The sequence below is a fragment of the Populus euphratica genome, unplaced genomic scaffold (assembly GCF_000495115.2).
Source record: "Populus euphratica unplaced genomic scaffold, PopEup_1.0 scaffold1794.1, whole genome shotgun sequence".
NCBI classification, from domain to species: domain Eukaryota; kingdom Viridiplantae; phylum Streptophyta; class Magnoliopsida; order Malpighiales; family Salicaceae; genus Populus; species Populus euphratica.
In genome coordinates, this window is record NW_011501639.1 from 22,651 (window position 1) to 36,754 (window position 14,104).

The following is a 14,104-nucleotide window of genomic DNA, read 5'->3' on the forward strand; positions in this document are numbered from 1 at the left end:
AGCAGCAAATACCTCCTAAAAGTGATCATAGAACTAATTTTTTGAATGTCAAGAAAAGAAGAAGAATACTAGGATTTTTTCTTAGACTATTACGTAACAGGGAAAAAATGTGACAAAAATCAGTCGACAATCTTCATGGGTTATAGTAAATTGTCTTGAAAGATCCATAGAATCAAAAGAACAGTTTTGGATTTTCCAAAGAAATACTTAAAGTATAGTTTTGATAATTTTGATTTCAAAAAACATGTGAAGGAGTGAAATACTATTAAAACACACACACACACACACACACTGTGTAAAGAGAACCAAATCATGCCACTTCAAAAATTTCACGTAATTTAGAGAGCATGCTTATATGTAAAGAGAACCAAATCATGCCACTTCCTAACAACATGTGGAGATAAATGACTGGTTTCAAAATAAAGGTAAGGACAAGGACAAAAACAAAAAAATTACTCACAAAAATTAAAAATTATTAGTAGGATTAATATGGTGGAAGAAACTAAAATCAAGTCCTGGTTGCTTGTGTAGTCATCATGAGAAGGTAAAAAACACCCTTAAATTGTAACGTTGCAAACATTAACATCCAATTTATTGCAAGCAAATGTTCACTGAGGTCTGAGGTTATCTTAATTAATTTTTACAATTCAGTTTAAATATACCAACTAATGTTGGTTTTGATCCTACATTCAACAAAAATGAGTGACTGTCTAAGTTTTAGCCAGATCTCTCTAACTTTTGGCACGACGGAGAAATATGAAAAAAATTTCCACATTAAAATAACCAGGGGCTAAAATTTCTGTTATCGGTCTAAAAGAATTGTGTATCCCACATGAACCTATCAAAAAGAATCATATCACCCACTTTTTGCTCTCAAAATGGAGTCACCAACAGTTAGGAATACATGTTCTTCCAATACCACGTTCACAGAAGGTAGGCCTTCAATGAAATCAACAGTTATCTGTGGAAAAAGACGTGCAAGTTCATTAAACAGGAGCTAATTAAAGTCTTTATGCTTTTTTACCATGATTCGTGGAAGTGGGAATTTGTCTTGTTATAGAGGCAAACCTTTCCATCTCCGAGTTGAAATTCTGATTTCAAATTAGAATGATCCCTTGATAGCAAGTATGTTTCTAGACCATGAGCAGATTTTGAGTTTCCTGAAATCATTGATCAATAGCAAGAATGGGGGAGTGGATAAGCAGAGAAGAAATGCTTAGCGGAGAGGAAGTGGATGAGAGGACAAAAGATGCCTAGCAGAGAGGGAGGAAGAGACAGACCTCCGTATAATGAAAGAATGGCATCAGATTTGAGCACTAGGGCTGGTCTTGCCAAATATATGGCGAAGGACAACTTGGAAATATCATGGAAACTCTCCTCACCAAGTATAACCTGCAATTTAATTCATCAAATCATGGCTGAGAGAAACTACTCCAAACAAACACCAACATGCAATCTCTTGAAATTCCTTTTTGTTTTAAAGAGAGAAAAAACTCTTCATTCTTAAAATAAAATTAGGTTATTGCTCCTCCACGAGCATACTAGGGGACGACTTGATGTAACGTGCAAACATGGCTCTTTGAAGAAGCTCCAAGTCCGGCAAGCAAAGGGTTTCAGGTTTTTCAATAAACAAGTCAGGGGCAACGACCCACCATATGTTAAATCCCAAGAGTAAACAAAATACTGGAACAAGGCAAGTATCAGCCAAGTCAACAGTCTCGGCAAGCCTTGGAAGCCATATGTCCATGCTACAGCAGTTAAAATCCAGACTTGTTTATGAGAGAACTTCGAGCCTTGGAAGCCATATGTCCATGATGGAATTTCACAATGGAGTAATGTACGTTCAAAGTAATGGTGTTTTCCAAGTTATTTCAAGTTTAAATTAGAAGTATGAGCAAAAAAAATCAACTACAAAAGGTAAGAATTTTTGTTATCCATTGAACTTACTGCATGTGGTGGCATCAAGGTAGAAAACAGCAATGGAGAACCAATTGCATCCCTAATATAGAGTTCCTGCGAATAAAAAACGCAACTTCAGCCATGAAGAACTTGAAATTGGAAACACTTGAGTCTCACACAGATGCAACAGAGTGCTTAGTTTGTATATAAACTACCAGGAGGATATGGATTTTCATCGGTTAACATAAAAAGACCACTAGGAGGATTTAGTTTTTCATATGTTGGATACATAATGAACTTGACACTCACTCAAAGAAAATCAGCATAGCGATTAAAATTCAGTGAGATTCATAATCTGATCACCAATTTATTATCTGGCCATTTGAGAGTAAAAAAAGGACGAGAATATTAAGAAGCTTAAAAATTCTGGGCCCCCAAACAATAAAATTTCAAAACACAATGATAACTATTGAACAATATTCGTCCAGCCAATATGAAAAAGAAAAACAAACTAGGAAGAAAAGTTATATGTAAGCATTACCTGTGAATTCAAGACCTGCTGGGAGATTGATTTATCTTCATCTAAAGATTCAAAATAAACCTCAACAGCATCTGTAGGTTCAAGTCCAACTTTTTTCCTCAATTTCTGAATTCTATTGACAACCTGCAATTGACAGACAATCAAGTCATGAAGCATCACACATTCTTTAACCAAAGTCAGTCCATAGAAAAAATTCCTTTAATTTAATAGATGGATTAATAAAGAGGTTTAAGGGTCTCCATTTCAAAATCAGAATATGATGAGAAGCAAAAGAATTCCACCGATACAAAATGGTATATGTGATGAGCAACTTAAACAAGCAATTTTGTAGCCTTTCCAAATGAAATAAATTTCACGTGGTAATACAAGAGATGTGGAACTTCTACAATTCTGTTCTTGACAATGATTAAAATGTGTAATCACATAATTGAATGTCAATCGGAGCAGTTTGAAATATACCTCACGAGCAACACCAGCCTCATACAATGACTCATCCAGGCGCAAATCTAATATTACCAAAACATCACCTGAAACAATTGACACCAAAAACTTCAGCCACACACCTATTCCATAGAAATTAAAAAGAATGACATTCCTGATTCCTACCATCTCCAGCAGCATCAATCTCCTTATCTGACAAACCATCAGGGCGTTTGAATTCCCGAACCACCTAAAAAATCATAATCATAAGAATGTGCAAATCAGTAAATTAGTATAACAATCCTTCTGAAGAAAATAAATCAACCAAGTCAAAACTAAAAACTCCAACCAGCTGGGGACTGAAGCTTAGCAGTGATGAATTTCAAGACCAAACTAAAAACCACTCCATCTCATAAAAATTATTGGAGTGCGTTGAATGACAAACTGTTCCACATCACGAAGGCCTTTCCCAGAAACACACACAGATTATTTCCATCAAAGAATCTCATAGCACAAAAGCAACTACCATTTCATCTGCTTGGCAATAACTCCTTTGCCAAGTAAAAGGGTGCGGTGCAAAATATAATAGAAATATAAACTAATCCAATAAGAAATGAATCACCTTAATATCAGACAGTTTCAGACAATGTGTAGCAACAGTAACTTCTCCAGCTTTCTCAAATTCCAAAATATCTTTCTGAGACATTGCTTTAACTTCTTTGGCAACAACTCCCATAGATTTTCCAAGTCGCTTACCTAACACACTGGAAAAGAATAACCAAACATCAATCATATGCACAGAATGGTATAAAATACTTTGAAATGAAATAACAATTTGCATACCTAAACTCAGGCTCCGCGCGCAAACAAGCATATTTCAGAGTATCGTTACACGGAACAAGAGATCTTACATTGAGTTCCTCTAGCACATACTACCATGCAAGCAGAATACACAACTCATAAAGCAGTGGGGATATAAATAACAGCAAATACTACGAGAGTGAACTTGATCAAAGAAATTGAGGATTGCAGTGAGGATACAAGTTTAAAGAAAAACATTTATTTTATCAGCTATATAATGTAATGATAAAGAGATATTAAAAGTTTCACTTCCACGACTAGGAATGGAGTGCAAACCTCTTTCAGTTTTCCAGCTATGTCATCAAGAAAGTCCACATCAGGATGAACAACAATCATCTCCCTGCGATTTGTAAGAAGAGTAAAGTGAAACTGAGGTAAAGAATGAAGAGGCAACCAAAAGTAAATGAAGAAGTATAGAATTAAAAGGACCAATGAGTGAGGGATGAGCTTATAGGAGCACCTTAGTGGTGATTTAAGAGGCTTGTTGTGCCGTTCACGGATATTGCGTGCAAGATCAATAATTGTCATCATTCTTGCAACACTCTGTTCAATCCGTTCATCCCTCTACAGTGACAGAGATGCAATATAACTTATTTCAAAAGATGATCATTTAGAAGATAGAAAGCGAAAGAAAGATTACAATGAAATAATAATAAAAAAGTGAACATTGTCTAAATGTCAATATGTACCAAACTTTCTGCTTAAAAGCTAACCAAGTTACGTGGGAATTTTTAAAAAAAAGTCTAGAAATAAATATTTGTGAGATCATATGGCAGAGTTTTTTCTCTAAAAAATCATAAATCTTGGATCCTCCAATTCATACAAAATTTCACAATTTGGGTAAGATAGTGTCTGGACATTCAAACTGACCAAAGATTGGCAGCCTAGAAACCATAAATAAGTTTTAAAATGTTAATCTATTAAACAAAATGAGCTTCCTACAACAGAGATTAAAAATACCTCTCCCTCTACTTGAGGAAAACTGCAGTAGTGAATACTTTCCTCTGATCCAGTACACACTCTCCGCAAATTTTGATACAGACCTTCTGAAAAGAAAGGTGTGAACGGTGCCATTACCTTACATGATATTAAAAGCACCTGAAAACCAATAACATTCAATGCAAATGAGACTTTCAGCAAAGGCCTCTTATCAAGACAATCAAGCAGCACAATAACCAGTAAATAGCAATAATAGCTAAAAGATTAGCCAAAGAAATGCTTTTAAAGCAACACCAGGTGTTGATGTCCATATGTGACAAGTACGCAAGGGTTTCAAATTTTTTATGCAGACTATTGCAAGGAAAAAAAAGTCAATCCAAAAATAAACAAGAATGAGGGAGATGTTCTTATTTTAGAACAAGCTATGGTTATGACTTGGCATCAGCAAAAACAAAGTAAAAACAAGACAAGCATGCTTAATCACCTCTTCAAAGCAGTAGTAATCCTTGAAAAAAGGGATTATATCCTTGATAGGGAAAGACAGAACACCTGATAACATTTTAAAGCAGAAATGATATTACTTAATTGAGTTTTATTCTTGGTATGAATGGTGACAGAGCATGTTTAAAAATTTTAAGCTTATCATAGGGTTCACCATGAAGTATTAGTGAGAGTACTACTTAAGTTTCCAAGATTGAAGAATAGTTAATGGATCAAGTACCCAGGAACAAGGTTGTGGACTTTGAAAAGACAAGTATATGACCTTTGAGGATATTGGTAGAGAAGAAAACAGAAACTTCGAGAAGGGAAGATGGTGTGCACTTGAGAAGAGGAAACCTACTTCAAATCAGATGAACATCTTGATCCAAAGAATTTCAACCAACAATTAGCTTAAATGCAAAATTGTTCTGCACAAGCAGAGCATCACTCACAAAGCTGGCACTACCACAACCAGGTAATGAAACAACTAAAACCTCTACCACCTATGCTAACCAAGACAAGAATGAAAACAATTTTGGTTTCCATAATCAGAACATGATACTGAAGATACAAGTAATAGCACATAATCTAAGAGCACTATTCTAACACAATATAGAAATTTGTGTCAAGTGAAATCATACATTATACAAAGTTGAAAGAGCAGTCCGGCAGTCTTCTTCACCAGTACGACCCTTCAATCGTTTGCGGTTGAATCGCACATAAATATTTGTAAGGTTGTCAAGAAACTTCAAAAGATATGGTACCACCTACAAAAGACGTGTTTGGAGAGATATTTATAAATGCTCATGACATGAGTTAATTTTTTTTATCTCCAAGTTCCATATGAGCCTTTTCAATTTTGTAGCATATTCCATATCCATGTACATTCAAGATTTATAGTATATTCCATAAGATGAGTTAATTCTTTATCTTCAAGTTCCATTTCTATATACACTCAGTAAAACTCCATATACTAACAGCAAAGTAATGGTTTAAAAACAGCTAACCGTGTAAAGGCGGTATGCATTCATTTCCCGACGAACAAAATGAACAAGACTCTGAGTAGCTGAGTTGATCCACTGATCAAGCACATTGGATGAATCTTGAAGAGTTACTGAATCAATAGGAGTAAATTGTGCAAGCCCTTCAACCTCGAGCCTCTTTGCATTCTGTACAAGGAACCGATAAGCATTGTACCAAGGAAGGAACACGTCTTTGACCTGGATTGAATTCAAAAGATAGATTAGGAAAAGAGTCAAGTTAGCACAAAAGCAAGACATAAAATAAAATATTTGAGCCTGTGTAAGATAAGAGACCGAAGAAATTTCCTAAATCCAAAACCAGTTCATGGAGATACTCACGACATTAAAAACACCTTCCTTTTTGAAACGCAGGGTCTCTGCACGCACAACTGGAGAGTTTATAAGGTATAATCGTAATGCATCCTGTACAGAAGTCATACATAAACCTTGATATGAAAGAAACAAAGTTCTAATAAAAACCACAGAAAACATGAACAACTTGTTGGTCAAAAAGAAAACACCTAGAACAAGAACCAAATGGAGTGCAATTTTATTTTAAGAGAAAGATGATTAACATGTTATAAAAAGAACTTACAGCTCCATAGTCATTAATAACATCCATTGGAGATGGATAATTTTTCAAACTTTTACTCATCTTCTTTCCATCCTCAGCCAGGACAAGTCCATTGCAAATGAGATTCCTAAATGCAGGTTTCCCAAATAATGCTGTAGACAACACCATGAGAGTATAGAACCTGCAATCCAAAACAAATACCCACAATTAGACTTGCTTAGTTCTTTGAATAACCGCTGTTGCACAAGTACCTAACATGGAAACATAAACCTCAATCCCAATGGATACAATCTAGGGAAGGGAAACAAATACATAAATGAAACATTCAAGAAAAATATTGTTCCGGAATCATTGCAAAGATCCTTTTTTCTTCTTTGGAGAGAAATGAACCCAAAGAACATCATGTTAAAGTTCTTTTCTTTGACATAAATGAAATATTGCAACCAATTAGAAGAGATTGCATCTCCTTACATACTTCAATTCTATTGTACTCAGTACAGACTCAATGAATTTTGCTTGAAAAAATAGCAATGTAGACTCAATTATGGGAGGTACAATGAAGTATTTAAAACTATGGAACCAACCATCCACGAGTTTGGTCTAGCCCTTCAGCCACGAAATGCCCAGGAAAATTTTTCTCAAAAAGTTCAACATTCTCAAATGGGTAATGGATATAAGCATAAGGCATCGACCCACTCTCAAACCAACAATCAAATACCTGCAAAAATTAAAACATTGAATCAAATCATCTGAAACAATGCATAAAATAAACTTGATATTGCACATAAAATAACATGCTGGTAGTATAGTCAAAAGAAAAACTCTTCAGTAAAAAACAGGAGGATGTAGCAGTTAAGACTAAGGTTCCAGTCCAGCCCTGCTTCATTAAGAACCAAAAAGTGTGGCAAGCATGCATGCACCCATTTCTAGGGGACACAAGTGAACAATCTGACTAAAATTCTCAAGGAAATGATAGAAGTTATAAGCAAGCCAAGTATAGTATTTTCAAAACCAATTCTGAATTAACCCAAGTCCTGCCCCTTGCTTCCTTGAGAACAAAAAAATATGCTCAGTATGCAGGCAATCCTATTTAGGCAAGACAAATGAATATAATAAAAGTGAAATTATGAAACCAAGAATAGAAGTTAAAATGAAGCAAAGGAAGTACTTTCATTAAAGGTGCAATGTGTTGAGGTGAGTTCCTCATTCGAGAACACAAACTGGTGTCAAACAGAAAAACAAGATGGGTGGGGGGGTGGGGTGGGGAAAGGACATTCCATAAAAAACCCAGATCCAGTAGCTTACATCCTCTACACGTTGAAGCACACCAAATTCAGGACCACGACTGGATGGGATCGTGATGTGATCAATGTTGTGACGATGCAGATCAAACACCTGCAAGATGAAAAAAATGTATAGCATAGATAAGCACAGCAACAAGCTCAACAGACATAGAAGAACCAGTGCATGCATGAATGTTTAGATAACAGGTGGGAGGACTGTTGGCCATACGATCACCACTAGGTGATAGAAAACTATTAATAAGGTTATGGAATCATGCTAACTGCATGATCAAAATTTAGCCATAAGTTAGCACCAAAAAGAATGTGTCTTGTGTGCGTATACGTGTAACCATAAGTCACTGCACAAGATATCCGAGGAGAATAATAATTAAAAAAAAAAATAGCTTGCATCAACAGGAGAGAGAGAGAGAGATCATACCTTGACACCAGAAAGCTTTTCAAGTTTAGCGATAGAATCCATGACTATTACTTCTTCACCATCATCACTTATCCATACAGGTAGGGGAGTGCCCCAAAATCGACTTCTGCTAACAGCCCAGTCTCTAGCATTTTCAAGCCAATTGTGAAACCGTTTCTCCTGTTAAATTCGTCCAGAAAAAGATAAGAAAAAAAGGACAAAACTTCAACATTGCATGAAACCACAGTTTATTATGATTTCTGATTGAGCACAATAACTTAACGACAGACAATTTCAAAACTTATCATGAACCCTAGATTCAAAGTAAGCTGCTGTTACAGCCATTAATATTAGAAAATGAAAACACTCATGGTCGACCAATTTGGAGTTTCATTTGTGAATATCATTACGTAGAAGAAGAAAATGATTCCCAGAGAAATGCATTTTTTTTTCCAACATTATAAGTCAATTTGATTTCATTGAAGCACATCAGACAAATTAATAATGATAGTTAACTTTTCCTTCTTGCTCTTCCTTCCCTGTGTTCCTTCATCCCATGCCTTCTTTGACCATGTGGAGCAACAAGCTTCCAATTGAATCATCAATTTTCAAGATTCAAATATCGCACTATCACATGTTGGGAGCAAGTAAAAGCACCAGTATTGGTATGCAAAACCTCCGATCACAATTACAAAGGATACATCTCAACCACTACAAGGCTCAAGTATAGGGAATCTTTTCACTTGCTCAAGTTCACTTCTTAGCAAGTAAAACTGAGAATTTGGGATGAGGGCTCAGCCAGGAGATGTTGCACTCACAGCGGATATTACAAGCTCTCTTTTTTAATGTGCCCAGGACCCATATTACAAAATTAGATCTCTGTTACCCTGGTTGCAGGGCACTTGCTTTTACTTCTCAAGGGATTTCAGTCCTCCCATCAGAATGAGAACATGCATCAATCACTTAATTTGTTACATAAGTCAACCTTGACACAGACCAACCTAATTAAACTCAGCATATGTGTACTCATGATTGAGGTTCAGCTACATAGTGTATCTCTTTTTCCTTTTTGTTGGCAACTTTAAGTCCATTAATCTTCATTCTTTTAAACCTATACTGGTCAATATTGCTTATATAAAAAAATATAGCATCACTCAGAATTTAGATTCCAATGAGAAGGGGTAGAAACAGAATAATTAAGAAGGGGTAGAAAGACTCTACACCAGATATAAATCATCTGACCAGACAAACCATCTCAGATTCCAATTTAATCTCATAATGAAAAGATGAACACAGCCAACAAAACAGGAAGAGGTACAGGGATACAGTTCTAACCTTTACGTAATCAGGAACCCAGTATGTTTGTTTATTGTTTTCTAATAATTGCTCTTTTAGTTCTTCCACTCTAATAAACCTACACCGAAAATTCAATAGCACAGCTCTGTTAGAATAAATGCACAAATTAGGAAGATAATAAACCACGTAAAATAATAACAAGAGCAGGATATTGACTAAGCACAAGATCCATAACAAAAGTGATTACATAATGCAGCACAAAGTGAAATATGGAAAAGAAGCAAAGCTAAAAGGATTATAAAATGCAACAAAAGAAAATAAAAAAGTGAGAAAACTGAGATTTAAAAAACCCAAAGCAGCATTAAGATATAACCAATGATTTTAGAATGCAAAAGCTACCATATATTGCGCAATACGGAAAATACATTAAGAGAGAGAAAATGTGAAGCAGAATGAAACAAGCAAACATTCAGCTAACTACAGTTTCTTTTTGTCTATTTGTATGGACAACCTTCTTCTGATGGCAGGCAAAAAAATTCATAAAATTCCATTGAGTGGTAATGTCCAATACACATCAACACAGATTAGAATTTCCAAAGAAATGGAAGAAGAAAAACATATTAACACTTCAAAACAAATCAACAAGTATTGTTTGGAAAAACAAATAATTAACAGAAAAACTAAGTGGCAGTGTGCTCTGGGATGAAATGAAATTATAGTAAAGATAATCTTACCAGCTTGGAACAGCTCTATAAATGAGAGGCGTATCAGATCTCCAACAGAAGGGATACGAATGCATAAAGCTCCCAGATTTAACAAGCCTGCCTTTTGCCTGATCAAACAAAGAATTTTGGTAAAGAAAAACAATTAGACCAGAAGCCCATAAATAATAGGAATATGGAAGGACCAGCAAACAAAAACCACTAAGTCATAACATTTGACTTGATATCAGAAAAACAATACTTATTTCACAAAATTTGCCACATTTTGATTAATATCTAGCAAAATATTGAAAGCAACTGCAAAGTAGCTTTACAAATAATCTCATTCAGAGGTATGGTGTGTTCATCTACATCATGAAATCACTTTCAGAATAAATGAGTTGCCTTATCATTATCCATGGGAAAACACAAAAGCCTCACCTTCACTGCTTCAATGATATCCTTGTCCGCATCCTTGACATAGCGCCCACTGAAATCAGTAATTTTTCCAATAAAGCAGCCATCATCATCAACAGCTACAATCAAATTCTCCTGCAAGATGGGAATAAAATGATATGATATGAGAGCATAAGAAAAATATATAAGTGCACTAGACAGCTTAACATAAAAAAAAATCAAAGCAAGCTGAACTTATTGGATGCTCAAAACAAGATAACTGGAACCATCAGTTTCGCACATGACAACAACCTTGCTAAGTATTTTATTTTCAATGCAAACACGATAATCCTCTTCACCAAATGCAGGAGCACAGTGAACAATACCAGTACCACTGTCATCAGTCACATAATCATCCGCAACAACTCTGAATGCCGTGTCCGAGAACTCCCTAAAGTAATTGAATAGTGGCTCATACCTGCAAAGTATAATCTCTCTCAGAATCTCAACACTGACTGATACCTACCATCCAGTAGAATGTATAACATTATTCCAACGACAAAAGTGATGACAAGAACCATATTCCATCACTAAAAATTGACCAAGAAAAGTTCTTCACACATACAGGATTAAAGGAAAAAAAAATAATCAGGAGCAACCATCTTAAAGTGATGTGTCAGCTGCTAGAAGCACATGTAAAATGGATGAAAGATAGGACATAATATGAAAGCATGGCTCACTTCTTGTTCAGCAACTCATTGCCCTTGACTTTCTCCACCAAGTCATAAGAATCCATTAAGTTTTCAGCCTTCCCGCACTTAATTTTAGAATTTGACGTCTTTGAATGGCCAGCAGATCCAGAGGCAGTTGATTTTGGCTTCTCAATAGGAAGTGCAGACAACCTACATTCAGCAACAACATACACTTTTCCAGTGTACTTGTTCCGAACCTGGATTTTGTTTCGCATTGCATATCAGAAAATCAAGTACAAGCATGTTCAACAAACAATTCAGAAAAGCAACATAAATGAAATCAGCAAAAACATGATGCCAAATGCAACATCTGAAGTTTTCGGCCAAGTGCCAAAAGAAAGATCTAAGAATCTTTAAGCACGCCCCAATCGAGATAATTACTACTTCAGCAATCACTTTAAAACTAATAGATAAAAGAACATTTTCATGAGCATGTGCATGCACATGCACATCCCTTAGCATGTGAAACAACCTTAAGCACATTTTCACAAGCCTTGTTCTTGAACCTGTGAGGTTGCTTTCCATGACAGAACATGATTAAATGGTTCACCATGTTAATGAGCATTGAGAAAAGAAATGAACCACTAAGTATAAAGTATATAACCAAGGATCTAGAATTACAGGAATACAAGGCACAATAATTAATTTGCAGACTAAAACAATGTTCGATTGTATGGCACCCTGCATATTTGAAGTGTCGTTCGTTGTTATTTTGTCTGTTATTTTGTCCACAATAATCGACATCAAGAAGAAGTTCAAGATGCCAACCTTAATATAGTCAAAATTCCCATTAACACAAAGGGCAAGATTACTGGGAAGAGTCCATGGTGTAGTTGTCCAAGCAACAAAGGATGCGTTGTGAGGATCATCAACAATTGGAAATGACACCATTATCTCAGGATCAGGTACATCCTGTATCCCACCAGGAGTGTCGGATCAATTACATCAGCAGGTTGATTCACAAAGCAATACACAAAATTAGAAATCACGAACCTTATAATTCTGCTGAACTTCAAAATTTGACAGCACAGTTTTGCAACCTGTACTGTACGGCATGACCTGCAAAGAAACAATAAGAACAGCACATGGTAATTAATATATACCACTAAAGTGAACTGAAAACATTCACACCCCAGTTAAGGAAAGGACTCACCCAACATAACCAAAAAACTGATAAACCTTAGCAAGTGACAAAATTACACATTTTTCTGTCCAAAAACAAAGAAGCCCTATTTGACAGAGATCCTATTTCAACAAATAAATTTGAAAAATCTCAAAATCCAATACATATATTATATTATAACACAATGATGCTATGTTGGTACTACTTTCAATTTCGTAAAACCAACACTTTATAAAGAAATGATAACTGCATTTGCAAAATCTCCAATACCCATGTAAAAAAATCCACAATAAATCTTATAATCAAACAAAACCAACATCAAAACCTCTCTATAGACCGAGCAAATCACCAAAAAACGCAACAAGAAACCATCAAATGAAAGCAAAAACACAGAGCAACAAAAACCCACCTTAAAACCCTGGTAAACAAGCCCTTTCTCAAACAACTTACCAAAAACCCACCAAACACTCTCCATAAACTTCAAGTCCATAGTCTTATAATCATTCTTAAAATCAATCCATCTCCCAACTCTAACAACAACTTTCTCCCATTCCTCCACATACCTAGTAACAATTCCTCTACACTCCTCATTATATTTATCAATCCCCAATTTCAAAACCTCATCTCTTCTCTTAATCCCTAATTTCTTATCAATCTCATTTTCAACTGGTAATCCGTGACAATCCCATCCGAAACGACGTGTCACATGATGCCCAGTCATCGTCTGATATCTGGTCACAATATCTTTGATTGTACCAGCTAAAATGTGGCCATAGTGAGGTAAGCCGGTGGCGAACGGTGGACCGTCATAGAAAATATATTCAGGGAGGTCTTTGGTGCGTTCCAATTGGGTTTCAAAGGCTTTGATTTCTGACCAGAAAGATATTATCTTTTCTTCTTGTGATGGAAAGGAAAAGTCTTTTCCTTCACAGACTTCTTGCATGGCGGAATTGAAGAAGGTTAGGGGTTTTCGAGGGAGGAGATGGTGGCGGAGAAGGGTTTTGTCCTCTGGCTAACGAGCAACGCCAGAAGTTGTGTTAAGCTACCTCAGGTTCTGAGAGAGCCAAGTGAATGCTGAGAATAAAGAATTTTTGGAAAATATAAGTTAGTACCCAAGGTCTGATGTAGACTGCAGATTCATCCCTGAACTTCTTCCATGGTTCCTCGGCCCAACTTTCATGGCCAAGGATCCAAGGCCATCTTTCTCCAGTCGAGTATAGGCATACGTTTACATCAAGATTAACATGTTCGTGAAAAATTTCTCCCTGAAAACTCTTCATGATGGTGAAGCAAGAGAGAAATCCATTTGCTACATGGATGAAGTTCTATTTATTTTTACATTTTAAAAAAAAATTTAAAAAATTTTATTTTTTATTTAAAATTAATATTTTTTAAATAT

At 35.6% G+C, this 14,104-nt stretch overlaps 1 protein-coding gene across 2 annotated transcripts; it reads right to left on the reverse strand.

The window, feature by feature from the left end:
* Positions 1 to 557: 557 nt before the first annotated feature.
* On the reverse strand, positions 558 to 13,911 carry LOC105118203 (probable isoleucine--tRNA ligase, cytoplasmic). Of its 2 annotated transcripts, XM_011016095.1 has the most exons (27): positions 13,115 to 13,911; positions 12,576 to 12,641; positions 12,351 to 12,494; positions 11,571 to 11,779; positions 11,143 to 11,308; positions 10,876 to 10,986; positions 10,468 to 10,565; positions 9,773 to 9,851; positions 8,459 to 8,617; positions 8,042 to 8,131; positions 7,321 to 7,454; positions 6,758 to 6,917; positions 6,502 to 6,585; positions 6,148 to 6,360; positions 5,782 to 5,907; positions 4,682 to 4,819; positions 4,182 to 4,285; positions 3,998 to 4,061; positions 3,704 to 3,792; positions 3,483 to 3,624; positions 3,047 to 3,110; positions 2,900 to 2,967; positions 2,441 to 2,563; positions 1,948 to 2,013; positions 1,281 to 1,392; positions 1,069 to 1,160; positions 558 to 961 (listed from the first exon to the last, which is right to left on the reverse strand). In XM_011016095.1, the coding sequence occupies exons 1-27, from the start codon at positions 13,646 to 13,648 to the stop codon at positions 857 to 859; spliced, it is 3,540 nt and encodes a 1,179-aa protein (XP_011014397.1). In that variant the 5' UTR covers positions 13,649 to 13,911; the 3' UTR covers positions 558 to 856. The 2 variants fall into 2 exon arrangements, with proteins under 2 accessions (XP_011014397.1, XP_011014398.1); XM_011016096.1 differs by lacking the exons at positions 558 to 961; positions 1,069 to 1,160; positions 1,281 to 1,392; ... (2 more) ...; positions 2,900 to 2,967; positions 3,047 to 3,110 and adding an exon at positions 3,117 to 3,324.
* Positions 13,912 to 14,104: the final 193 nt, after the last annotated feature.